Below are 27682 nucleotides of genomic sequence, written 5' to 3'. Positions count from 1 at the left end.
AAGGGGGAAAGAGTTGGAGGGGGAAAAGGTGAGTGGGGGTGGGGTCATGTGGCGGTGTTTCTATTTTACTTAATATATGTGGGGTTTTGTGTCAGCGTTGCTTGTGCAGGTTCTCTTCTATTCACTTGTGTTCCTTTGTTGGTGAGAGGGGTTGGGGTTGGCCTAGGGTGTGGTTGTTTTGTTTGTGATTGGCTGTGGTGGTCTTGTTTGTTCTTTTTATAGTCTATTAGGCGATATAAAGCCTTTGGTTTGCCAGGTTTTTATCTGGAGGTTTTGTGATGCATGGTGGAATAATGGGTGGTACTCCAGGGGAATTAGTGGGAATGGGGTTGGGGATAGTTTGCCTATTTCTGTTTTCCATGCTTTGAGCGTGGTCTGTGTGTACCTGTTAAGTGGTGTGGGAATTTTCCTTAGTTTGTTTGGAAGGAGTGGTTATGCTGTGGTGCAGGTATTTTCAATTGTGTCCCTCTCTAGGTGTATCCATTGTTTTGTCTCATCTTTTAGTATATATGGGATTATATGGCGTATTTGATTGGCAATGTAATATGCTTCTATGTTGGGGATTTCCCATCCTCCTTCTGAGATGGGGAGGTGCAGGTATTTGGGGCTTATTCTTTGTTTTTTATGTGAGAAGATAAAAGAATGTAGTTTTCTCTGCCATCTGCGGAGTTGGGTTGGGGGACTCCAGATTGGGTTTGGAATAAGTAGGGTAGTTTTGGGAGGGTGGTCATTTTGATCATGGCTATTTTGTCTGAGAGAGTGAAATTCATGTTGTTCCATCTCTTTAGATCTTTGTTAATTTGTTGCCACAGGGGCTTGTAGTTGTGGAGGTACAATTTATTGAGGTTTCTGGTTATTTGTACTCCTAGGTATCTGAACTTGGTTTGGCAAAGTTTTATTTTGGTGACATTATTGAGTTATTTTTGGGTGTGAGGAGGGGTGTTGAAGCACATAGCTTCTGACTTTGCAAAATTTACCTGTAGGCCCGACACCATTGCAAATGTGTTGAGTTCTCTGATTAGGGAGGTTGCTGTGCTTTGGGGCCTGGTGTTGTGACCATTAGGTCATCTGCAAAGAGCCCTAATTTATTGTTGGAGCTTTCTAATTCTACATTAGGAGGGACTTGTGAAGCTGTAAGTGGATACAGGGCTCCCTGGGACTTCACAGTGGAAGGTTCCTTGGAGGAACTGCCTGCTGTACCAGGCAGGATACCTTCAAATGGCAAGGTAACTCAGAGAAACACCGAAACACAAATGTGCTTATTAAGGTCTCCAGGCAGAAGTTGGAGCTTCAAAAGTAGTCTTATGAAGTGCTGTGTACCATCCTACTGAACACACCTGATTACCTCTAGCATGATGTTCCCTCTAACCTTACACAGTACTTCACTGTTATGTCCCTGACTTGGTTTAGGTTCCTCCACTCAGGTGCCACTTTCCAAGAGGAAGTAAGGCTCCAACCACTTCCTGCTAGGGTTTGGCAACTTGTGGGACATGCTGTAATCCCATGCAGGTTGGCGAGGAGGAGAAACAGGGACAAAGACAGAGAGATGCCCCTCCATACATTGTCAATATCCACCACTGACTCCAGGGACTCATCTAGATTGGTAAAGAAAAAGTGTTTTGCATGCGCTGTGTATGCGGTATAACACTGTGACACCAGATGGCGCTGTGGAGTCCCATCTTTCCCAACCGGATTTCCCTGTATGAGTTTACAACACGCTTGACTGAAACTGTTAAGTTGTGGGCAAACATATCAGACAACACAGCGATTCTTCCAAAGCAGCTCTTTATTTGTAAGCTGGAACAGAACTGAACTGAGGAGCTCAGTCAGCCTGCTTATATAGAGCTCCACTAGAATGCAACAGTAACCATTTTCTGTAACTAGCCAATCACTGAACGTCACTTTCGATCCTTTATTTGCATACAAACTATCCAATCACTGAACGTCACTTTCGATCCTTCATTTGCATAACTATCTACAGTATCCCCCTGCTGGCCCAGGGTGAGAACTTCAGTACATAACAGAAACGCTTCTTTGATGTGACTAGATCCAGCCCAGCTCCACCTATCCCAAGAGGAGAGCAGTGCTCAAAAAAGAAAAAGGTTCCCACCCCAATATAAGCAGCTATTTAGCACCCAGCTTGCCATTTAGGAGGCAATTGTTTTCCATATGGGGCTCAGGATAACACAGAACTGCCTTTTGGTTATCAGTTGTTCAGCACTGCTGACAGCAAAAGAGTAGAGCCCATTGTGAGTTCCTGTTTTGCTCCTGCTCTAGGGCAGCTGCCTATGAACTGCTTCCCCATTCCCTTCCAGACTGTTGGGCCAGTTTAGCACTTCCTGAGCCCTGAAGAATGATGATTGCCTCCTCGTAGTAGTATGTCTTGCAACATTCTGTGAATTTACAGTGGTGAAATAATGCCAATTTATTTCAGCAGAAATCTGGGTGTAGATTCGAGCCATTTTATACAGATATAAAATGGAAATTATTCAAGGGAAAGACAGGTTTATGAAGGCCTGAGAGCAGCCTCTGAATTGGGCCCTCTAAGTCTTTATCTCGGATGACGCGCCTTCCCCGTTAGCTCCTGACAGAATGAAGATTCAGAGCGCTAATATGCAATAACTGTATCTCAATCTGTTGCAGGTAGTTCAAGGCCATTCTGCATAAATGGTATGCATTGCCTCTTGTCTTAATCCTTAAAAACTCCCAAATATCTCGCGTGCTGGCATAGGTTAAGGTTTAATGCGTCCTCCTGCCATAAACGCCTCGCTCGAGACTAACAAATAAGGGGATATTGGTTTAAGCCCCTTTGTGAAAACCAAACAAGTTTTCAGCAGCTCTTTGTATATTTATGGTCCAACGTGAATCATTCCTTAGGTTTTTTCCCCCTGTTCTAAACTATTAGCAGTTAATGTTCATCATTTCACTGCCTTTACTCATTTTCTCCCCCTCTCTTGTCTTTTCCCATGTGTTTCCCCTGCCCACCTCCCTCTCTGCAGTACCAGCTCGAGAAAAAATCGCCTTGGAGAGCCATGCTGTTGCGATGGCACAAGTGGCTTGTCTTTTGCACAATCCTGGCTGCAATGATCAGTATTCCACTTCTGGTCTATCAAATGATGATTGCCTTTAAGGATCCTCCTCCCAGTCTTGTTTTCCACATCGCATCTGTCTGCTTTGGAGCGCTCACAGAGATACTTCTGACCAAGTGAGTGAAAACAAGAGTCTGAATTTCCTCCCGCCGCTTCCCTCACGCAAACTAGCAGAGCTGGCTCTAGCGCTTTTTCAGACTCGGTGGCATTTAGAACGTCCCTGCAGAGATGCAGCCATTAGATTAAATCACAGGTCTCTTCACCCTCATGTTTCAAAGCACCATTAAGGTTGCACGCCTGTGCTTGTCTCATGTTTGTTTGCTTGTTATGCAAACCAAGCACTCAACTCCCCACCCGAGATCTCAAATTGGGTCCACCCAGCAAAGTCGAGAGAATAATATTTCAGGGTTGTGTAACTGTTAAGGAGTTTTGGTTATTGTTGTTAATGGTTTCATTATAAGGAAGGAATTAAAAATCCCTCCCAGTCAGGACTTAGAATTTCAAAGTCATCCTTTAATGCCTTTGAGTCACTGTGAAACTAATTCAGTTGCACAGTGAAGCACCATTCCATGGCATGCAAAACACAGATATGACAAGAGCGGAAATTGCAAAGTTGAACTGACGCGAAATTAGTTTGCAGTGTCTAAACTTTTCCGTTATATGCTCTTCAGCTTGAACAGAACAGGGGCCTATATTTCTAAAGCACAGTGAGTACTGCTGCTTGTAAGCCTAATTACAAGGCCAGTTCTTCCATTAGGAAGAGTGTGGCAGCTGCCTCTGACAGCAAATGTCATGAAAGGATAGCAAAAACTGTTATTTATTTATTATTATGGTAACGGTAGAAGGTACAGGACCCCTGGATGGTTAAGTCCGGTCAAAGGCGACTATGGGGTTGCGGCGCTCATCTCGCTTTTCAGGCCGAGGGAGGTGGCGTTTGTTCACTGACAGCTTTTCCAGGTCATGTGGTCAGCATGACTAAACCACTTCTGGTGCAACGGGACACTGTGACGAGTGCCAGAGCTCATGGAAATGCCATTTACATTCATTCATTCATTTAAGCAACAGTATTTACCGTTAGGGACAAGGAAGAAACACTTGTGAGGTTCTTCTTTGTGGGTTAAACCACAGAGCCTAGGACTTGCCAATCAGAAGGTCTGTGGTTCGAATCCCCATGACGGGGTGAACTCCCGTTGCTCGGTCCCAGTTCCTGCCCACCTAGCAGTTCGAAAGTCAAAGAACAAGTAGATAAATAGGCACCACTCCGGCGGGAAGGTAAACGGAGTTTCCGTGCGCTGCTCTGGTTCGCCAGAAGCAGCTTAGTCATGCTGGCCACATGATCCAGAAGCTGTACGCCGGCTCCCTCGGCCAATAAAGCGAGATGAGCGCCACAACCCCAGAGTCGGCCACGACTGGGCCTAATGGTCAGGGGTCCCTTTACCTTTACCTATGGTGCCAAAATTACTTTCATGTGCACCTTCACATAGCGAGATGGGAGGAATACTATTTGCTGCCCTCTCTCAGGCAGCAAAATGTCTTGCCCCTGCCTAATCATTAATATGGTTAGCCTCCCTATTTGTGGATGATATCCAGCTAAGTCATACCTGGAATACACCCGTTGAAATTAATGGACTTGTTAAGTTTATTGCATCCGTGGATTTTAATGGCCTGCGTCGAGTATGATTTAGTTGAATATTAACCGAAGAGTTTTATCCCTCTATTTGGGCCTGATTCCCACTTTAGATGTGACGACATCATTAACAAGCCATTTTCTCATGTCATTTTCATGTGGTGAGTATGCCTTATGAATGCATATCCTTTTGGAGATGGCTGACATTTACTGTGCCAGGTGGAAAGCCTAGAGAATTAATAGGCTCCCTGATTTGGTAGATATCGGCTGTCATCACGTGGGGAGTGCATTCAGAAGACGTAATCACCGGGTGGTTTCGCCAAGTCAAAGCCGCTGAGTATGAAAATTGAACCCTTTATCTTCCATTAGAGGGGCAATATGCTTCCAATGGGACTGAAATCCTCAGAGACGGAAAAACTGATATTGCCAAAGCACCAAAATTAAACAGGACTTCAGCATTTCAGTGATAAGGCTGCTTCTCTCTAGGGGCTATTTCAGTAGTGACACCAAGAATGCCTTTTCGTCTGTAAAATCTTGTGTATGGATATTTAAATAGGATGTGGAGAATGGGAGGAAATTTGTTAAACCAAATACAGCCTTTTTGCTCAGTTTTCACACACAGGAAATGCAAAACCCAGTTTAATCAGCAGCAGTAAAAATGATTCTTATTAAACTAGATTTCCCTTGTTCAAGATTTCCCTTTGTCTTACAGCTTTTCCTTATAAAAAACTAACCTTATGGTTCTGCCTAGTCCAATTACAAACACATTTGTATTTCTGGGTGTTGCGTTTTGTCCTAGTTTTGTTGGCTCTGTGAAATCCAGAACTTGCTTGGTTTTGCTTTTTTGGTTTTGTTTTTACTTTAGGTCACTATGAAAGTCTAACAGATGATTTAGTGTATTATTAGTTTTGGCTATCAAAACAGATCGTGGGGGGAAACAGGCCAGGTCATTCTGAAATGGCATTTTCATGCAATGGAATATACCTGATTCTGTCAGCTGCCTGTTGTGTGACTTTATTCAGCAACAAATTCCCATCAATTGCACATACCTTGTCAAATATGCATGTACCAGCCAATGCTCTGCTGTATGTATGATAGAAAACAGACACATGCACAGAGGCAGGGCCGGCCCTGCGATGAGGCAGAGTGATGCAGCTGCTTCAGGCGGCAGATATTGAGGTGCAGGGAGTGGCCATGTGCCCCCTATGCTAGCCTGCTGCCCTCGAGCACAGTAGAGGATACTGTCCTTTCACCAGTAGTGGAGTAAGATTCAACTACCAGTCCTGTTGGCTTCTCATATGTGTCCTGGGGAAGGATATCTTCTTGCCCTTTGCCTCAGGCAGCAAAATGTCTTGAGCCAGCCCTGTACACTGGATGCAACACATTCAAGTTACAGAGACACAGATGCCATTTAAGAAAACCATCATACATGAAACAAGTCTAATTTGTTACAGAGTAGAGCAGTGTTTTCCACCTTGGTGCACAGCAGTTCATGGAAATGGACACAACTTACATAAAGTGAGAGCTAGAGGTATGTGGTACAGTTATGGCAAGTTTCTCTGTGGTACAGTTATGGCAAGTTTCCCTTTTGTATCCTTCTGATTTCCATCTATATAACGCAGGCTTAACTTATAGCCAAGGCTATTACAAGGCATCAGGAGTTTAAGCTCATGGCCACCGTCCCTCAGTTTCTTTAAAGTATTCTCCTTGCCACTTTTCCTTACGCCTCAGGAGTGAAATGTATCCATGTTAGTTTCACTTTATCTCAGATCAACATGCCCCACACTGACACGATTATCTCGAAGCTGTGATGGTCACCATTAAAATGTTGACATTTACTGTTTGAAACTAATTTGCGTTACTGTGAAATTGCAGGTATGCCCTGTAAATAAGTGTCACTAACATGAATTATCTTCAGACACTTAATGTCAGCATTTTAATGCCGGCCACTCTCTGTTGTAGGTGGCTGTAATTTGGGAGCTCGGGATCTGGAGAAGTACTAGGGCCAGGCTTTAATGAAGTGTCTGAGCAAAGAACAGGGGGAAGTCAAGCACAGAATAAGAAGCGAGGAACTCTGGGAATGAACCTTCGGAAATTTAGATATGTATTTGAAATGCTGTTTTTGCGCTGCACAAAAGCACAAAAATGCTACTGATATTTAATTCTCCTTAACTTCTAACCTTTTTAATCTGTTGCACCGCTGGCTCTGTACTGTAAAATGGTTAAATAATTCCAGGGTTACCATCTTTCAAAAAGTAAAAACCAGGACACCCCAAACGTTGCCAAGCCCTAAATAATTCTATACATCTGAATAACAGTGTCAATCACACTGTTTTGTATTACTGCATATTGGCCATGTTCACACATATAATGCTAAATCATGTTTAGCATTACAGTGGTACGTTGTTTCTCAAATAGCTTAGTTGTCGAACAAATCGGCTCCCGAACGCCGCAAACCTGGAAGTAAGTGTTCCAGTTTGCAAACGTATTTTGGAAGCCAAACGTCCGACACAGCTTCCAATTGAGTGCAGGAAGCTTCCTCAGCCAATTGGAAGCCACACCTTGGTTTTTGAATGGTTTCGGGAGTCGAAAGGTACCAGTGTATGAGGATGAACCCCCAATGAGCCCCTCCTCACTGCTCCTTCAGTGCTGCCATAAATTTGGAAGCTTTTGCTTTCATCTTAGACTAAATTGCTATGGACATTCAAATCTAGGTAAACTCTGGTTACCCAGACTTTACTATCATTAGCAAAGACAAACCAGTTTTAAACAATTGTTCATGAAGCTGGCTTCTTTACACTAAATCGTGTCCTCCCTCAAAGAGGGCACGTGTTGCGGTGCGACCTGGCAACAACCCTCTGTTGTGGGTGGGTACGATTGGATAGCCACAACACCCTATTGGAAGGTCCCTTGATGCTGGGTTTAATCACGGCCAATGGGACACTAGCCAAATGGATCGAGGGACGTATATATGCCCATGCACATGACCCTGAGCTTCCTCTTTGGGCCAGTGCATCAGAACACCCAACCACCTCTCCCTATATTTAGGGCTTGCACTTGACCTTGCTATGCCATCATGTGTGATCTGTCGTTGGGACAGGGGTACAGCAGGAATTTTTCCCACTTGGCTGATTGGCTGTTGCCATTTGGGTTTTGCCTGCCGCGTAGCAAATCGTCACAACTTGTAAGGTTGCGGATAGGCTCTGGTTCAGGTGATAGGGATGGCAGAACGCTCTCGCCATCCCTATGTGAAGGGTATTCCGTTAAAGGAATCCACGGACTCAGTGGTTTGGTCAACCCTGGGAGGGGTTGTGCCCATGCCTGAGTCCAGGGGAACATCTGGGTGGTGGACTAGCCTGACCCCAGCTTTCCGCTGTTCCAGGTGTTCACCCTAGGCTGACCGAGGTGCAGGGAGCTAGAGCCTATGCTCACTTGATGTAATCAATAAAGTTGTGGCCTAAATTCTGCCAAAAACCAAACCAAAATTTGAGTCTTGTCTGAATATATTTAAGGGGGAGGTTAAAAGGTCTAAACACTCAACCATAGTTAAGACTTACCACAGTTTTAGGATTTAGGCATAACAATAATTTGTGGTTAATCTAACATCTGTGGCAGCTTCCAAATTCTTCCAATGGAGGAGGGAGGAATTTGTGGACCTGAGATTCAGAGTGGTTTATCTTCCTAACACCATTCCATGGTTTAGTGTTACACTGAGTCATTCTAGAACGTCTGATTTTGCTTTAAAAATATGTATATTCAATTAGGACTTTCCATTTTTCAGTGCTGGATGAGCATCTGCATTAACTATGAACTACAAAATGGAAGGAAGGAAGGGGGGATAATTAAAGGCAGCAGAAAATCACAGAAGAAACCGTCATGAAACAATTAGGCCAAAGTATCACTGGCACATTTCTTTCCCCTTTTCCAGTTGTTTGGGGGGGGTGTCCTTCCCCCCACTTCTCTATAAAATACCAATTGGAAAATTGCCTGGGGGCTCCTAAATCATTAGTAAATTAAGAATCTGTTTTTAATAGCGTTGAACTTGTAAATAATGCATTAATTGACTAGCCTGAAAGTTAGGTTGAGTGGTAGGAACTCTGGCTGTAAATGCATAGTGAAAGAATTGTGCAGCGTGAGGAAGCTGCACAATGAACGGAACAAATTAAATATGACAGTTGATATTTGCGAAAATGGTGAGATAATTGGAGGACACCTGCAGCTGTTTTCCAACCAAAACAACAGAAGCTGAATATATATCCAATAGAAGTGTGTCACATTTTTATTTGGGCACGATTCTTTTTGTCCTCCTTGGGGTTTTCTGCTGCGAATTGTGTTTGTTTGCGCCTTATTTTTTGTCAGGTCATATGTCTAAACAAGCAACAAGTGCCTCTTCGCCTGATTCTGCAGTTTATTGGTTCTGTCACTGTTACATCTTGCTGTGTAAAAAATAAGAGCATGAATCTTATTTACTAAGAGCTGGGAGTTCCTGCAGATGATGACTCGGGCAATGCACAGGAGAAGCCTTGAATCCTTCAAAACATTTATCTGTGAGCTTCTTACCTGTATTGGTTTGGGGCTAATTTCTCAATATCTCAAATATCTAAGGAACGTGGCTCAATAGACCAATGAGAAGCATTCTGTGTATGGATCTGGACTGGAGTTTTGTCCAGCCAAAGGTGCTTGGAGACTAAATACACATTCTGTTAATGATACAATAACAGTGGTACCTCGGCTTAAGAACTTGATTCGTTCCGGAGGTCCGTAAGTGATGGCTATTGTACTGATAGCAGGTTTCACACAGCCTTTTGGACTCTTTTACATACAGCTTACATCATGCTAAGTACATATCTACAGTGGTACCTCGGGTTAAGTACTTTATTTGTTCCAGAGGTCTGTTCTTAACTTGAAATTGTTCTTAACCTGAGGTACCACTTTAGCCAATGGGGCCTCCCGCTGCCACTGCGCCGCCACTGCACGATTTCCTCATCCTGAAGCAAAGTTCTTAATCCGTGGTACTATTTCTGGGTTAGCAGAGTCTGTAACCTGAAGCATCTGTAATCTGAAGCATCAGTAACCCAAGGTACCACTGTAGTGATTATGCATTTTAAATAAAGATGCATTTTAAATAAAGATGCATTTTAAATAAAAAGACACATTTTACTCATGTAAAAACACACTGATTCCCGGGCCGTCCACGGGCTGGATTTAGAAGTAGATTGGGCCGGATCCGGCCCCCGGGCCTTAGTTTGCCTACCCATGATTTAACACATTGCTATGTTTTTTAAACTCCTGTCTACCAAACTGTGGCCAAAGTAACCTCACGGGTTTTGCCCCATATTAAACAAGCTGCTGGTGATAGTGAACTGGTATTTTCTTTTAATTAACCACAACTACTACAACTATTGGGGGACACGGGTGGCGCTGTGGGTTAAACCACAGAGCCTAGGGCTTGCTGATCAGAAGGTCGGCGGTTTGAATCCCCACGATGGGGTGAGCTCCCGTTGCTGGGTCCCTGTTCCTGCCAACCTAGCAGTTCGAAAGCACATCAAAGTGCAAGTAGATAAATAGGTACCGCTCCGGCGGGAAGGTAAATGGTGTTTCCGTGCGCTGCTCTGGTTCGCCAAAAGCGGCTTAGTCATGCTGGCCACATGACCCGGAAGCTGTACACCTTCTCCCTCGGCCAGTAAAGCGAGATGAGCGCCACAACCCCAGAATCGGCCACGACTGGACCTAATGGTCAGGGGTCCCTTTACCTTTACCTTTACTACAACCATTACTGGTAATCTCAACAGAAAAATTTTGCAGGGCAACAAATCGGCACACAAGAAAATGAACGAGTGATGGCTTGTATTTGAAGTGTCTCTGCAGAGTTTGGCATATCTAGCACAGATGTACAGTAACATACGTGGAGCGGGTGACGCTGTGGTTTAAATCACTGAGCCTCTTGGGCTTGCTGATCAGAAGGTCAGTGGTTCGAATCCACGCGACAGGGTGACTTGCATTGCTCTGCCCCAGCTCCTGCCAACCACGCAGTTCGAAAGCATGCCAGTTTAAGTAGATAATTAGGTACCGCTGTGGCGGGAAGGTAAACGGTGTTTCCGTGCGCTCTAGTTTCCACCACAGTGTTCTGTTGCACCAGAATTGGTTTAGTCATGCTGGCCACATGACCCGGAAAGCTGTCTTTGGACAAACACCAGCTCACCCGGCCTGAAAGCAAGATGAGCCCCATAGTCGCCTTTGACTGGACTTAACCACCCAGGGGTCATTTACCTTTTTTTGCTTTTTTTACAGTAACTTATCAAAAGGTGCTTGGAGATCCTTTCTGAGTCAATATCTAGTTTTCATTGGGCTTCCACTACTTCAGGAAATTTGATCTTACTTTGTTTTTGCATCAGAACTGGGAGATGCAGAGAAAAGCTTTATTTTGCATTCTCTATGTATGTAGGCAACAAATCAAGCCTTCAATACATCCTTGTCAGTCACCAAAAATGAAGGAACACGTGGGAAGACTTAAAAGTAAACTGTAAAATAAAAGCTCTGGACATTAGCTGAGCTGGTGTTAACAAGAAGCATGAAGCATTTAAAACAAATGCGGCTTTTGAAGCAATTACACCTCTATTACTACATGATGTATTTATCTTGATTAGTCTGGCATCAAGGAAGTACTGAGAGCAACTCTGATGACAGACTGTACCATACCTCACACTGCAAATATGATATCATGGAGACAGACTGTAAAAATTGCATGGTGGCTGGGAAAATTATTAAGAGTTTTTTCTTTTTCTTTTTTCTTTTTGTCAAATATGCATTTCTTCCTCTGAGATGAAAATGCAGGAAATGTTATGTGTATTAAAATTCTTTATCCCATATGGAAAGACTTTCAAAACTGTTTTGTTTGGGGAGGCCAGCACAGTTGTAATGTGTTATATAAAATAGCTCATGCATCTTATCACTTCAAAACAGAAAATTACCACCTAAGAATATTATTACTTGATGGATTAAGCTGAATGATCAGCAGCTAATAAAAGTATATGATATTACAGTCGTACCTGTTTACATAACCCTCTGGATACGTAATCTTCGGGTTACGGCTGTGGCAACCCCGGAAGTGTATACTTCCGGGTTTCGTCACACACACATGCGCAGAAGCGCTCAATTGTGCTGCACGTATTTACGTAATTTTTGGGGTACGAACAGACCCCCAGAATGAATTAAGTTCATATCCGGAGGATTCACTGTATGTTCATAGTGTTTTGATACAACTGAAATCATATGCCGTTAACTAGGCATATCTAAAACATACAAATGTCATGACAATGGTTTTTTCCACTGTCTTTTGGTCAACCTTTTGTTCCAGTCCCAAAATCTGATTCCCTTGACTTCAGTAGCAAAGAAGTGAAACCATCTTCTATTCTATCTTCACTTGAGGCATTTCTGTAGTTCAGTAATTCTCAAATGGTTGGTCAAGGCTAAGGGCAGTTGGATCCATCTATTTCCAGTCACATCAGTTTTATGTGTGTCAAGGCATGCCAACTAAGAGGTCTGGGCCTCCTCAAAATTCTGCAGTGGCCATGCACACAAACCCCACTCAATTGCGGGAGCAAGGCAATGTGTGCATGTCTTTGTTTTGTCCCAATTCCCCTTTAATCTGTGAGTATTTTTTTATTTTTTTTACTCCTCACCCAAAAATGTATTTAAATCTACAGTGGTACCCTGGAAGTTGAAAGGAATCCGTTCCGGAAGTCCGTTTGACTTCCAAAACATTCAGAAACCAAGGCACAGCTTCCGATTGGCTACAGAAAGCTCCTGCAGCCAATTGGAAGCCATGGAAGCCATGTCAGATGTTCAGGTTCCAAAGAGAGTTCACAAACCGAAACACTCACTTCCAGGTTTGCAGCATTCGGGAGCCAAAACGTTTGACTTGCAAGGCGTTTGGGATCCAAGGTACGACTGTGTATCTTATTACATTTTTAATCACAAGTCAAATTCTCAACATATGCATTTTTAAAGATAAAATATGCCTTCTGTAATGCATTTTGTTACTCATTTTTTTTAGCCAAGAATACTAGTGTAGGTTTGGGAGTAGTGTTGCACCCAAAGGATAACCATGTTCTGATCTGCACCTTAGTCCAGGAGGTTCAATATCAGATCCGTTCAGGTTGCAATTCACACAAATCAAATTCCTCAAGCATCCTTAAGTCAAGGCTTTCCATTGAAGGAGGGGAACCTTGGGGGTGGCTCACAGTGGGTGCTGAAAACAGGGCAACAGAAAGAACTGAAGAGAGTTCAAATATGTGCTTAACAGGTTGGGAGTAACAGGTGGGTTCAAAATGGGCAAAAAAAAAATCCATTGGTTGAAACTCATTAGTTAAAAGTTGCTGAACTACTGCTCAGCAAAGTTGTATTGTTAATTCTTGCAACTTAATTAAAGGATGGGAGGTATTGAATCTTCAACAAAGGCATCCTTCTTTCCCGGCTGTCAATTAAACATTGGAATGAAGTCATTGTGAATAAAAGCAAACAAAATAGTCTAACCAGATATCCCTTATCCTCTCAGATATTCAATGCTCTCATAATCCTGCCTCATATAATAATAGTGTTATGTATTCAGAGATACTGACTTATTTCAGAGAAATAAAACAATCTTTTTGCAGATAATCTTAACTAGTGATGAAAGAGGAATCGGTTTTTAATGGATTTATGCACTGATTTTGGCAGTTCTGTCCCAATTGAGCCTTGCATGCATCAGATGGCCTCTTGCATCGAGTGCCCACTTATGTCTGAGTTACTTGTGCAAAAAAAGTCCAACTAATTATATGCAATAATTAAGTGTATTATACATTAAACACATATTAAAAAGAGCCAAGTCCCATATTGTACTATATTTCTGATGTAGAAGTATATTAATTACTGCAATCTGGTCCTCATATCACTCCCGGAACTGTGAATCAGGGCAGTTCGTTTAAAAACGTGAACTTAACTAAATTTGCAATCATTCCTATTCGTTGTCCAGCTACTCCAGGGCACATTTTCCCAAAAGATACAGCTACCTTCTCGCAAGCTACTTACTTTTTGGTTACTTTGGACAGATTGGCAGGAATGGAAGAGCAACACTGAAATAAAAGTATGTCTAATAAAAGGCTTTCGTTTTATTTTTAATACAGGTTTTAAGTTCGTAGCTTAAGGTGGCAGTCCTATGCATATCTACCTGGAAGTAATTCCATTAAACATAGTATAACTTAGTTCTGCGTAAACATGTATAGGTTTTCAGGCTAAGATGCTTATCTACATTTTTTTTAAAAGCAATATCAGAACAGAAGGAAGATGTGCTGGCTTAGTTAAAGTGCAACTGGCATTATTTAATTAAAATATATTCTGCAGCTGTTATGGAGAATTCCAGCCAGTTTCAGCTTAAAATAACTGCCCCTCTACTGAGTGTGATTCAATATCATTAAACCGTGTCACTCAAACTGTCTGGTTGTACGCACATGTGTGTTTGTACTGGAGCCTGGTTAGAAATATGGGGTTAAAGTATCCTGCATGAGAGCAATACAACTTTCCTTACTGTTGGTAAGGCCAAAACTAGACCTTATGGAGATTGCATGGCCAGTGTGGTGTAGTGGTTAAGAGCGGTAGACTCGTAATCTGGGGAACTGGGTTCGCGTCCCCGCTCCTCCACATGCAGCTGCTGGGTGACCTTGGGCTAGTCACACTTCTCTGAAGTCTCTCAGCCTCACTCGCCTCACAGAGTGTTTGTTGTGGGGGAGGAAGGGAAAGGAGAATGTTAGCCGCTTTGAGAATCCTTCGGGTAGTGATAAAGCGGGATATCAAATCCAAACTCTTCTTCCTGGCAAAATGAGCAGCTCAACACCTTCTGATCTTCCTCTCAAGGACTAACCAGTACAAGTAGATTCCACCATCCTGTGAATTTCCCAGCTCCTTCTTCACTTCACTAACTCATAATGACATCCTAACATGCCAGAGAGCGAAGCTGCTAGTGATACTGGATAAGAACGTACGATGAGCCCTGGTGGATCAGACTAAAGGTCTATCTATCCTGTTTTCACAGTGGCCAGCCAGATGGCACACACATTTTATTGCAATTTACCATGAGACCGAATCCATAGCATAGTATGTCCCAGGTTCTGTCCCGGCATCTGCACATAAAAATGGGTGGCGGCAGCCAGTGATGTGAAAAACATTACTGAGCTTGATGGGTGAGAACTTTGACCTGGGAAGCTGCCTTACTAACCAAGTCTGAACAGTGATCGACCCATCTAGTTCAGTACAGTGGTACCTCGGGTTAAGTACTTAATTCGTTCCGGAGGTCCGTTCTTAACCTGAAACTGTTCTTAACCTGAAGCACCACTTTAGCTAATGGGGTCTCCTGCTGCCGCCGTGCCACCGTAGCACAATTTCTGTTGTCATCCTGAAGCAAAGTTCTTAACCCGAGGTACTATGTCTGGGTTAGCGGAGTCTGTAACCTGAAGCGTCTGTAACCTGAAGCATATGTAACCCGAGGTGCCACTGTAGATGGATTGCGACAAAGAACTCCATCCAAAGAAATTATGGAGGAAATAAGCAACCTCGCCATGGCGCCAACTGTCTGTTTTCGCACCTTTCCAGCAACGTACGTGGAGTTTTATGCGCTTTGTGCTTAAAGGGACGCATAAGCAGCAGGATCGCGTTTCCTACCTGGTTGAACTCCAATGTCTCAAGCAGGTTGAATTTAGCTCTCGAGGCCCCTGCAAACCATATGTACTTGTACTGCAAATGAGAGGGAAATTGAGTAACGGACAGAGAGGCAGCGTGAACTCTGGAAATTTCCTTGCTTTGGGGGCATTAAATTAGACCCTTGCAATGTTATTGAAGGTACATTTTTAAGCTGAGGGTTCCCCCCACCCACCCACCCAATTGCATTGTTTTTTGCTTCTGAAATATTCATACAGCTTTGCATTATTCGCTAAGCAAGGTACAATTTTCCCCAGCGATCGCCCGTGATCTGCCAGCCTCCTGCTGTCCACTGTCATTGTGTCTCATAGTCACGCCGTGGCCTGAGGCACAGCTGGCACTCAAGGGCCCCCCTCCAATGCCTATAACTCTGAAACTACATGACATCTTAACCTTTATAAAAATTTCTCCACGGCAGCATTTAAAAACACCCAAATCTTTCCTGACCTTTACATCTTAGTGGAAGGGGATTTTTTTATTATTTTCAAATTGATGTTACAATATTTCCACCCACCGCCACCACTTCAGCTGTGGCATTTTTAAACTACTTCAAGAGGAACTTTGTTTTACCTTTTCCTATCCCGTTCCAGACCAATCATTAATCATGAGGGGAAAACACTCCAGACTTATACCTGACTTCATAATATTTCTTTTGTGTTTCTGACATTTTATATCTACCAGCTGAAGGGAAGTTCTTGTCCTTTTTCATTTAGAAGCTGCTGGGCGGCTGTTGGATACTAAGGCCTCGCTTCCTCTTTAACTTCCCACAAGCATTGCTTTATTTGTTCTTTCTCAACACAGTAGTGGTTCCATATATGTTGGCAAATTCTGAGTCAGGTGAAGTCAAAGGACGCTTCTGTGAATCTCAACAAACCAACAGCACAGGAACACATTTGTTGAAGGAGCTGCGTTCAAGCCCAGATTGCAGGGGCAAACAGGGGCGCACGCTCAGGCAGCAGGTATGAAAGACAACAAACAGCATCCCAGACCCTCCAAGTGTCCCTATTTTCCAGGGACAGTCCCGGATTTGCAGAAGCCGTCCCGCTTTCTGATTTGATCCAGGAATCTCCCATTTTTCCTTAGGATGTCCCTATTTTCATCTGAGAAATGTAGAAGGGTATGGAGTTATCCGACCCCTGAACCATCTGGATAGGGGAGTTTATTTAATATGTAATGTTTTATTATGTCTTTATACATTGGAAGTGGCCCAGAGTAGCTGGGGCAACCAAGTCAGATGGGTGGGGTATTAATAGTAAATTATTATTATTATTATTATTATTATTATTATTATTATTATTATTATTATTATTATTTCATCGTCATCATCATCAGACATCCCTATTTTCATCGGAGAAATGTTGGAGGGTATGGCATCCCAGCCTGATGGTGATGCAGACACAGAATGGGAGAGAGAAGAGAAAGGCTGTTGTGCCTATGGTGACTTTCATGCCGCCCCTCTCCATCTGTTAGTCTGAGAGAAGGGAAGAAGAAGGGGAGGAAGGGAAGAGCTGCTGTGCCTGGGGATGTGGTCTGGCTGCTGTTGAACAGCAGCATCCAGCTCTCCAACCTGACCCATTCTCCTCACATCTTGGGCCCTCACCAGAGCCCTAGACCTCCTTCTCTCACTTTCTGCCAGGATGCTGTCAGAGGCTCCCGGCTGGTTGCCCAGGAAGTATAAAGACAAGGGAAAGTTTCTTACCATCCTTTTTTATTTCAATATTAACAGAGAGAGGCTATAAAACCCAGTCTGTTGGATAATGGCGTTGTCCCGAGTGAGTCTCCACACACCCCGTCTCTCCCACTTCCTCATTCGTCACGTCTACGGGTGCTGCTCTGTGCCCTCTGTCTTTGAGCTCTTTGCTCTCCTACTTTTAAGGCTTGCTGGGTTCTGGGAGATGGTGGGTCTGGAAGGCTTTCTAATGGCACTGTGTCAGCCAACGGCTGCTCCAGTTCTGCCTCCACCTCTCCCGTTATTTCCCAACTTTCCCCCTCATCTGCCTCTGAGCTGTGACCTCCCTCAAACCACTGTTGTAAATCTCTATTGTCTTCCTCTTCCTCCTCTCTGGAAGGGTCAGGATGGGGGGGGGGGCAGTCTCCACCATTCCTCCTCTGAACCAGTCCCTGATACTTACCTGTGCTGCTTGAGCCATGCCCACCTAAGCCCAGCTTGCCACAGGGTCACCCTGCCCCGTTCTTCCTCACAGGCCCTCACAGACTCACCTCCTCAACCCCCACTATCCACCATCTTAACCACAGTAACAGAGCTTCATTGATGTACTTTAGTGATGGAACAGGGAAGGGTGAAGAGCTACCACACTGCATGATAAAGACAAACTGAGCCTAAATTCTGAATAACAGTGCTTAGGATTAGGTTGCATGTGTTATTCCACACATACATGCAAAGAACCTAACTTTCATGACACCCAAAATCAGCTGCCTGAGGTAGCTGCCTCCCTTTCCCTAACAGTAGGGCCCCAGTCCCAATCTCAGTCTACTGTTTTGTAGGATAGTGCAGTAGTCCCTTTCTGCCATGCTTGGTATCCAAACCACCCCCTTAGCAACTGGACGTGTGTGGTGTTTGCATTGTAGCCTTCACAAAAGCACTGAGGCAAAATGAGGTGTTTCAACATGTGCTTTCTTTTTTAAAAAGTTAAGGTTGAAACAAAGATTTCTTTTATGGTAGAACCATTCTCCAGCAAATATTATACCTATTGGTCATTACTTTCAAACTATATTGTACTCATGAACTTCTATGGTGAGGGGGGGCAGTTGGAAACAAATGCCGCATTTATTACTGTAATTCTACATTCATAAAATATATTTCATGGTGGGGGGAGGGAATTTACAGGGGGTAATGTGATTTTTTCCCCTTTATCCATTATTTATAACTGCTTAATCCAGGTGCTGTGGGTTATTTTTTTATTCTTCAGTTTCACAGCTACAAAACACTCCAGTATTTCTAATTTATTTCTGCTTACAATACAGATGTTCTCAATTGTGCTCCTAACTACATTTCAGCTGTTATGATTGCTTTTATTTGTTTGTGTCGGCATGCGTGCAGAAGTCAAATGCACAATACACAATTGTTAGGTTTTGAGAAGCCTGTAAAGAGCCTCTGATTATTTAGTTATCAATAAATTAAAGTATAATATCTGGATCATTAGCGGATTTAGTCTTCCCATGATTTCCCTGCAGCTTATACAACTCCATGTAGGAGTCTCTCATATTGTCACATAAAAGTTTAATCTTGCAGTTATTCACAGAGACCATTTAGAAACGACATTTGGAAGAGCGTTTGGGTTGCGTCCTGTAACTAAATTTCTGAACTGCTGAAAGCAGACTAAGGAAATTCATAGCTCAAAGACATCTAGAAAATTCCGTGAGTAGAGATCAAGGGCAAGGGGGGGAATAACCGCTCCATGTTTCAGTCCATATTCTTCAAGACCCCCTATATGTCTCTCTGGTTATTATGATGTATGAAAAACTAACCACCACAAATGCTCTTAATATCGTTTGATTTTGGGCAACTAGGTCTTTAAAAAGTAGGGCTTTTTTCAGCCGGAACTCACCAGAATTCAGATCCAGCACCTCTCATGTGTGTGCCATTGCCATTATGGTCAAAGAACAAGGAAGGTGCTCATTGTGAGTTCCGGCGTCTCTTTTCCTAGAAAAATAACACTGTATCCCAGGATCAGTGTATAGATATTTTGAACCTTGATGCTAATCTTGCCCCTTTCGAGGCTTGGCCCAAGACATTTTGCTGCCTGAGGCAGAGCAGGAAATGATACTACCACACCCTCCTGTCAAGTCACAGGAAACAGAGCTACAGCTCTCCCCCAAAGTCAGTGTGAGAAACTTCTGGCCCTCCCCATGTTGTGAGCTACAATTCCCATCAGATTCAGCAAGCATTGCCAATTGTCAGGGATGATGCGAGTTGTAGTTCAGCAATATCTGGAGGGCCAAAGGTTCCCCATGCCTGCCCTACGTCAAGATGTATTGCACACATAGCCAGTCAAGTTACTTCAGTATCTGAAGCAGAAAAAAACCATCTTTCGCCTCCCTGGGAGCAAAAAAGCAACAACAATAAATTAACAATTGGCTGCCTTTTTTGTAGAACATAAAATCTTTTGCTTCCCTGCCCTTGCCACATAAAATCATTTTGCCCCCCTACTACTGAAGAGAGGGCTTTTCAGTCAAAACAGCTCCTTAGACCTTTAATAATAGCATATGGCACTCTCCATCCCACCTTAAACATCTGGTCAAATGTTGCTTTTTGAGCTTGCCAAATCAAGGAGACCTTCTTCTTGAGATATGTACGTTCAGTGGTTCAGAGCATCATTATAGGAGCCACCTCAAACAGTTAGGAAATGCAAGGAAACAATGAATAAATAAATTAGGTTTGAACTTTAGTTAATGCAGAAGCATCAGATCTTTGGGCTGTTATTTTTCCCAGGGGAAAATAAAATACTGTGGACAGGCGGGTGCAGGGGGTGGAATAACACAAAAGTTCAAGTAACAGAGTCTGTAATTAAGTGTGGGTGTTAGTTTATACAAACAGCATTTGTATATGCTAACTAATAAGATGTATACAGCACAGCTCTGTGATCTCAAGGCATGAAATATGAGGGCCCCACAGTATTCCCATTAAATTAAATGAGAACGCCATAAGATCTTTGCTATTTGCACCACAAAAGTGTTTCATGAATGTCACTACTGTCACGAAAATCCCTCCCTAATGGCTAGGGAACACATTAGCTTTCTCCCTGGACAATCTAACCTGAATAACCAACTCTGGCAGCAATTTTCCTAATGTATTTGTTTCCTCTTTTTTCATATTCTTAGTTCCTGCATGAAACCCAGCCGTGCCTCTTGCCTCTGCTGGCTGCCTCTTATTCTCCTCTGGGGGTGAAATAGAGACTCTTTTATTTGCACACGTTAGAAGATGGATTTAATAAATAGCAGAATCCTACATCGGAATGAGAAAGAACACTTTCATTGTGGTGAATGGAGGCTATGAAAGCTGCATAAAGATGGGCTATCTCTGCAACAGGCAGAAAGCCATTAAAATGGGGCGATATGATTCCAGGGTTGCCTCGGATTGTTCTTAATCCTATCACAGTGCGGGTCTCCATTGCACATACTTGTACTTGCAAGGTTGCTGTTACCTTTGTGGTGGTGCCCATGCTAAAGGGAAAGTTTTCTCCACACTACAAATAACTGAAAGACGTACAAAGTTATGAGATACTTGTCAGAACCACTTGGTGCCTAGGATTCCTGTCTTAGCCATCACAGGGTTTGTGAGTTCTTCACAAATCTTCTTCCTCATCTTACCTTCATGTTATTGGGGTAGAATTTCATCCATGTCTTCCACCCCTATCTCATTTCTGCCAGGTGGAAAGAAAAAGCAATAGAAAAGGTCAATGAAGAGCCAACCGTTTGGCTTCGTGGGTCATAGTCTTCAACAGTTAACAGCTCCAGGAGGTCTTCATATCTCAGAGACCTTGGGAGCACAGCATGTTCTGTGGTCTGCAGGGACATTGTAATTGCTGTTAATGCCCCTACCATGTACTGGAAAAGATCATCAGTAATCATTAGTACCACAATAATAGAATGCCAAGGCCTGAAATTGGACAGATTGTTCTCCAGATAAGTTCAGGACAACAAATGAAGTTGAAAAGAGATTCAAAGCAACAGTTTAATGATCTATTGCAGAATAAAGGTCCAACCAGTGAGGATTTTAATTATCAAGAAATATACTTTTGCCCTTCTAGTACAGAGGAAAACTACTGCTTAGTGGTTGCCATTTATCCAAAGGCCATGGACAACTTCCCCCATAGGTAGGCCAACATGTCCATAACTAACTTTTCGAGAACACAAGACCATAGCACTGTGTGTAGCATTCAAAATAGCCTTCAACACTGCAGCAATATGGAAGACGTCAATGGGAAAAGTCCAGTCTTCTTCATGTGACTACAATGGCAAGAATAAAACTCTATAATGCAATAGAAAAATAGCCAGTCCCATTTTGTGAGCTCCTGCAATGGCTCTCAACATGATTGACAGCCGCCATGGGGAAAGATTTCATTTGGCCACCACAAAAGTGCCTTATTTCTCTCCATTGCCACTACCATTTTGTTTTATCTTCAGAAACATATTAGGAGGAATTGCCTCTAAATGTTTCTTTAAAAATGCTGTCCTAACAAATGGAAGCTGTGTTTATCTCCAGATGAGGATGTGAGGATCTTACTTGTCTTGACATCTGATTATTATGGTACATGAAATACTAACCTTGCAGTACCAAAGAGGCTTGAACTCTGGCAGCACCTATAAGTGACACACATGAAGTGACATGGGCCACTGACGTAGCAGGCCCCTCTTGCTTCCAAGTGACACAAGGAATCAACAGAGCTCAAGGTGATATTGGTGTGAAGTTGATTGTGGTGACAAGACGTGGGGGACAATGTGCTGACAATGAATGAATGAATGCCAAACAAGTCCAACTCATCAACTGGTTAATGAGCAGAAATGTCAGCTATCTTTTCTTCTTTCTTCTTCTTCTTCGGTGATTTTGATATCCTGATTATTTGCTTTAAAAGTTATAATTCAGTACAATCTCACACACCTGAATCATAGAGATGCAGAGATGGAAGGGACCCTGAGGGTCATCTAGTCCAACCCCCTGCAATGCAGGAATCTCAATTAAAGCATCCATGACAGAGGGCCATCCAACCTCTGCTTTAAAGCTTCCTTTGAAAGAGAGCCCACTACCTGCCAAGGGAGTCCATTCCAGCTCTACTGTCTGAGCATTCTTCCTGATGTTTAGTCGGAATCTCCCTTCTTGTAACATGAAGCCATTGTTCCAGGTCCTACCCTCTGGAGCTTGCTCCCCTTTTCAAGTGACAGCCCTTTAGATATTTGAAGATGGCGGTCGGATCTCCTCTCAGTCTCCTCTTTTCCAGGTTAAACATACCCAACTCCCTCAACCGTTCCTCATAAGGCTTGGTTTCCAGACCCTTGATCATCTTGTTGCCCTCCACTGCACACATTCCAGCTTGTCAACATCCTTCTTAAATTGTGGTGCCCAGAACTGGACACAGTACTCCAGGTGTGATCTGACCAAGGCAGAATAGAGCGGTACTATTACAGTGGTACCTCTGATTACGAACTTAATTCATTCCGGAGGTCCGTTCTTAACCTGAAACCTTTATTAACCTGAGGTACCACTTTAGCTAATGGGGCCTCCCACTGCCGCCGCGCCACCAGCATGCCATTTCTGTTCTCATCCTGAGGTAAAGTTTCAACCCGAGGTACTACTTCCAGGCTAGCGGAGCCTGTAACCCGAAGTGTTTGTAACTCAAGCTGTTTGTAACCTGAGGTACCACTGTACTTCCCTTGATCTGGACAATTTATTTTTTTATTGTTGCATCACACCATTGACTCATATTAATTTTGTGGTTTACTAAATACCCTACACCCTTTTCACATGTACTACTGGCAATCCAGGCATCTCCCATCTTATATTTGTGCAGCTGGCTATTCCTGCCTATGTGTAGAACCTTACATTTGTCCCTATTGAAAGACAGCTACACATTGTTTAGATACCTAGGCCTGTTTCACCCATAAATGTATTTCCCGTTTGATGTGAATGTGTGAAGGATTCCACTGGAAAACATTGCATTTTAGTCCATGGTTATGTGTTATGATTCGAATCTAGCTGGGGTACTTCTGGCTCCAGAAAGGATTTTGATCCAGCAGAAGCATGGAAAAGGAGAGGGACCGTTTTTTTTTTTGTACCCCTACAGACCCTAGAACCCCATAAGAATTTGTTCCACAAAGTGGAGGGGCCCTCCAGTGCAGTGTGGATAGTGAATGGGGGAGAGGAAATTACAATTGACAAAGTTGTCCACTGGATCAAATTAACTTTCAGGAGTGCAAAGGCTGGGAAAACCCAGCCAGAAAGGCAAGGTACAAATAATAATAAAAATTTATTTATTTATTTATTTATTTATTTATTTATTTATTTATTGGCAGCAGTTGGTTTGTAGTTGGTTTGTCATGGCCATTTGACAAACAAAAGCTGTTGTTTTGTGTTGCTGTCATCACAACAAGGAATATGCATGTGTGAGCCAGCCAATGAATTTTGGGGTAAAAAGAGCACTAGTTAAATTGAATCGTACTGGCTTATATCTGCATAGGACAGTGTACCGTGATGTCAAGGTCAGATTATAGAGGCTCCACTCTAGTTACCAGTCCCTGCACTTTACGATATGCTTCGGTCAGTTTGTGATAACATATTCTTTTGTTCTGCTGTCCACTGCCAACGCCACTCTCTGAATTGCAGAAGTCTTGCAATAATCATTTGAACCTGGTGATCAAGATTAAAATCTTCAGCGTGACTGTTTACTCCAGATAAGCTGGCTGCCTGCAATTGAGCAACCACACTGACATTTGCACAGATGGGCCTCTGGTGCCTAGGATATGATGAAGGAGCCTAACTGAGAAAGCTGTGCCACTGAGGAGGGGGGAGGATGTTTTGGAGGGGGCAGAATGGTTGACTTATCCTCAGGGAAGCCAATTCCCATATGACACAGTTCTCTTTATCCTCTGTGCTAGATACAGTAGCAAACCAGTTAACCGGTAAAGGGCTGTGTTTTGCATTGGATTTTTTATGCTTGATCCAAAGCCTGCTGGATTGTTTGACTGGGCTGGGAAGGAATCTTCTTGTGAAGATACCCCTTTCATGACTCCATAAGAGACAATATGATGTGTGCATGTGTTGGTGTGCCTAAAGCCATAAGGATACCATGTTTGAGAAACCTTAATCGCTCTAGCCCTCTGAAAATGGGGGGAGCTTGGGGTTTGAACGTGAAATGTATCATTGTGTCATGGATGTACACACCCATTTTTGTTCGAGATATTGGAACTGAATGACACTGAATGACACTGAATGCGAGATATCACACTGCATGACATATTGCATTAACATCTGTAGTGATGAAATGCTTCGAAAGACTGGTCCTTCAACACCTTAGAACCTGCTTTCCACTAGACTTTGATAATCATCAGTTTGCCTATAGAAGAAATAGGTCCACAGATGATGCAATAGCTACCGCCTTTCATCTTGCAGCAAGTCATCTAGAGAAACCAGAGAACTATGTCAGGATGTTGTTTATTGATTATAGCTCAGCTTTTAATACCATCCTTCCGGATATCCTCATTAAAAAGCTGACTGACATGAACCTTTCTCCTACCATCTTTGACTGGATTAAAGACTTTCTGATAGATTGGACACAAACAGTGAGGATTGGACATGTAACATCTAATTCCTTAAAAATCAGCACCGGCACACCACAGGGATGTGTGCTAAGTCCCTACCTGTATTCATTGTATACATACGATTGTGTATCATCTGACCGGTCTACTGCAATTAGTAAGTTTGCAGATGACACCACCATAATGGGTTTAATAACAGGTGGAGACGAATCAGCGTATAGAGGGGAGGTCCAAAAAATATCTACATGGTGCCTAGGGAACACCTTGCACCTTAATATCAGCAAGACAAAGGAGATGGTGTTGGACTTTTGGAGGAAGAGAGGAGAACCAGCCCCACTGTACATTGGGGAGCGCTGTGTTGAGAGAGTCTCTTCCTTTAAATTCCTAGGAGTTTATCTCAGTGAAGACCTTACTTGGAAAATAAATAAAACCCAGGTGGTTAAGAAAGCCCAACAGAGACTCCATCTCCTCAGAGTATTGCAGAAGAACAATGTCATTCAACATCTGATGATCTCCTTCTACCGGTCAACAATAGAAAGTGTCCTTTCATACTGCATCACGGTGTAATATGCTGGTTTGACATCATCTGATAGGAAGTGCCTACAGAGGGTGTTGAATACAGCACAAGATATTATGGGCTGTCCCGTGAATGCACTGGATGAAATAGCGGAAGATCATTGCCTCAGGAGAGTGAGGAAAATTCTCAGGGATGATTCACACCCTGGCTGGCACTTTCTCGATCTCCTGCCCTCAGGCAGAAGATATAGAAGCATGATTAGTTGCACCAACAGGGTAAAGAACAGCTTCTATCCGTGGGCTGTTAGGCTGCTGAATGAAAAGATAACAACAGGGCAACTGACTTTTGGGTTTGGTGGGTGTGCGTTAGTAAACGAGGGGAATTAAGACTAAGAGAGCTAAGTGGGGGTGCTCGTGTAATCTCACTGTATACAAGTTGTACAAGTGACAATAACGTATTTCAATTTCAATTTACTCTGAGGCCAGCACTCTATGAGGCAAGGTGAAACAATTTACCACAGGTGGCATAACCAACCCCCACCCCTCTCACTGCCAGTTATGAGAGTGAGCCTGGGGTCCCCCAATTCACATTTCAACCCAGCTTAACCCAAGGCTAACTACGGCAGTGGCGGACCTACATTTTGGGGGGCCCTGAAGCTTCAAGGGCCCCCCTGAAGCTTGAACAGTCATGGGGGGCCCTTCACAACCAGCAATGAGATCTGGGTAACCTGTTATCTTCTTCAATGTGGTTATTCCATGACAGATCACTATACCTTTACAACATCTGTGCTAATGATTCTCAAACTGTGGGACTATTGAAATACATACAATAAAAAAATTAATCAATTTGAGTCATGCAACCCATATTGCATCTACTATACCCCTTTTTAAAAAGCAATGTGGACTAAAGTTTCTTCTGGGGCCCCTCTGGGATTAGGGGGCCTGAAACTTAAGCTTTGATAGTTTCATCTGCCTATGAACCAGGGTGGTGCATCCGAAGGCATTCGGACACTTGAACGATGCTCTCTAAATGCTGTGTAAATGATTAATACAGGGAGATGGTGAGCAGCAATGAGAAAGGTCAGTCATCTGAAATAAAGCTGCTTTGTCCTGCGTGAAGCAAACAATGGATTTTCCCTCATTAAGTCTGAAGGAACCTAGAAAGTAAATATTCTAAAGGCTCAGTGTTTGCCTCTGATGTGATGCTACTAGGATAGGCACTCACAGCTTTTTATAAGCTTTGGCTGCACTCTATATAGAGAAGGTGGGCCTTGCCACAGTGATGTGTGTCCTGGTCAGATCTAGATGAGACAATTCCAAGGCTGTCTTTAAATTCATAGATGCTCCTTCTCCTGAACGCAGCTACCAGAGTCCTACTGGGGGGTGAAATGGTCAATATTTTTAACACCTCAACTCTATCAGCATGTTTCCAGGCCCATTTTAAAGTGCTAGTCATGACCTTTAAACCCCTAAACAGTTCCATCTCAAGCAATTGATTGGATTGTCTTCACCCATGCCATTCTGCCTGTACTTTAAGAAGTTCTTCTGGTGTGTGCATCCCCCAGGTCAGTAAGGTGGGTTGCCCTGAAGGAGAAGTCTTGCTCTGTGGTGGCTCCACAGCTATGGAATTGCATTCCATTGGGTCTGCATCAAATAATAATAATGATAATCAGTGCTATTTTTTTCTAGAAAAAGAGGTGACAGGACTCACCATGAACACCTCTCACTTGGAATGGCAATGGTGGCCACCTGAGAATTGCTGGAACTGAGTTCCAGCAAGTTCCAGCTAAAAAAAGCCCTGATGATGATGGTGATGATTTATTACTTATACCCCGCCCATCTGACTGGGTTGCCCCAGCGCCAGAATGGCTATGTTACAGGCCTGCCTTTTTCAATTGGCCTCCCAGGTCTTTATTAGCTGCTGCTGCTGGAGGTCTGGTTGACTTATGTTCTTCCTGGCTCTGTAAATAAAGATAAAGTGTTGCTGAGTTGTTGCTTTTCAGTCTTAAGATTTTGTATCATTGTTATTTTAATCTTTAGTGTTTTTAGGATGTTGCCTTACTGTTCATTTTATCTTTTGATGTTCTGATCGTAAGCCACATTGGACCTGCATTTGCTCCCAAAGCAGCCCCTTCTCCACATATTCCAATGTTAATCACACTGAGAGTAGACTCATCAAAATCATCAAGCTTAAGTAACTTAGGTTTATTGATTTCATTGGGTTTACTCTGAATATGACTTAGTTGGATATCACCCATTATCATCAGTGGTGTTTTAATAATATTATTGACTTCAAGCCTTGCTTTAATGGAGACAAACTTACTTCTTTTATTTTGTGTCCTTTTCTTATCATGAAAGCTCCCATTCACATGATGCTGATTTGTATGCCAAGTATCAGTTTTTTCTCTTTGCATGGTATAATCAGGAATACCCACAGTCCAAGGCA

General features: G+C 43.1%; 1 protein-coding gene across 5 annotated transcripts in view; it reads left to right on the top strand.

Moving 5' to 3' along the window:
* LOC308586919 (uncharacterized protein) overlaps nucleotides 1-27682 on the top strand; it is a 282149-nt gene that overhangs the window by 214208 nt on the left and 40259 nt on the right. For 4 of the 5 annotated variants that reach the window (XR_014008111.1, XM_081194122.1, XM_081194123.1 and 1 more), the window contains one exon: nucleotides 3000-3205. Coding sequence is in view for 4 of the 5 variants with exons in the window: in XM_081194122.1 (XP_081050248.1) it covers nucleotides 3000-3205 (206 nt within the window). In the remaining variant the exon portion in view is untranslated. Of the gene's footprint in view, nucleotides 1-2999; nucleotides 3206-10521; nucleotides 10558-27682 lie in introns of those variants that run through there. The other variant, XM_081194124.1, reaches the window with a different exon arrangement.

Source organism: Podarcis bocagei, assembly GCF_964188305.1.
Source record: "Podarcis bocagei genome assembly, chromosome: 5".
NCBI lineage: Eukaryota > Metazoa > Chordata > Lepidosauria > Squamata > Lacertidae > Podarcis > Podarcis bocagei.
This window is presented reverse-complemented; position numbering and strand designations above follow the sequence as displayed.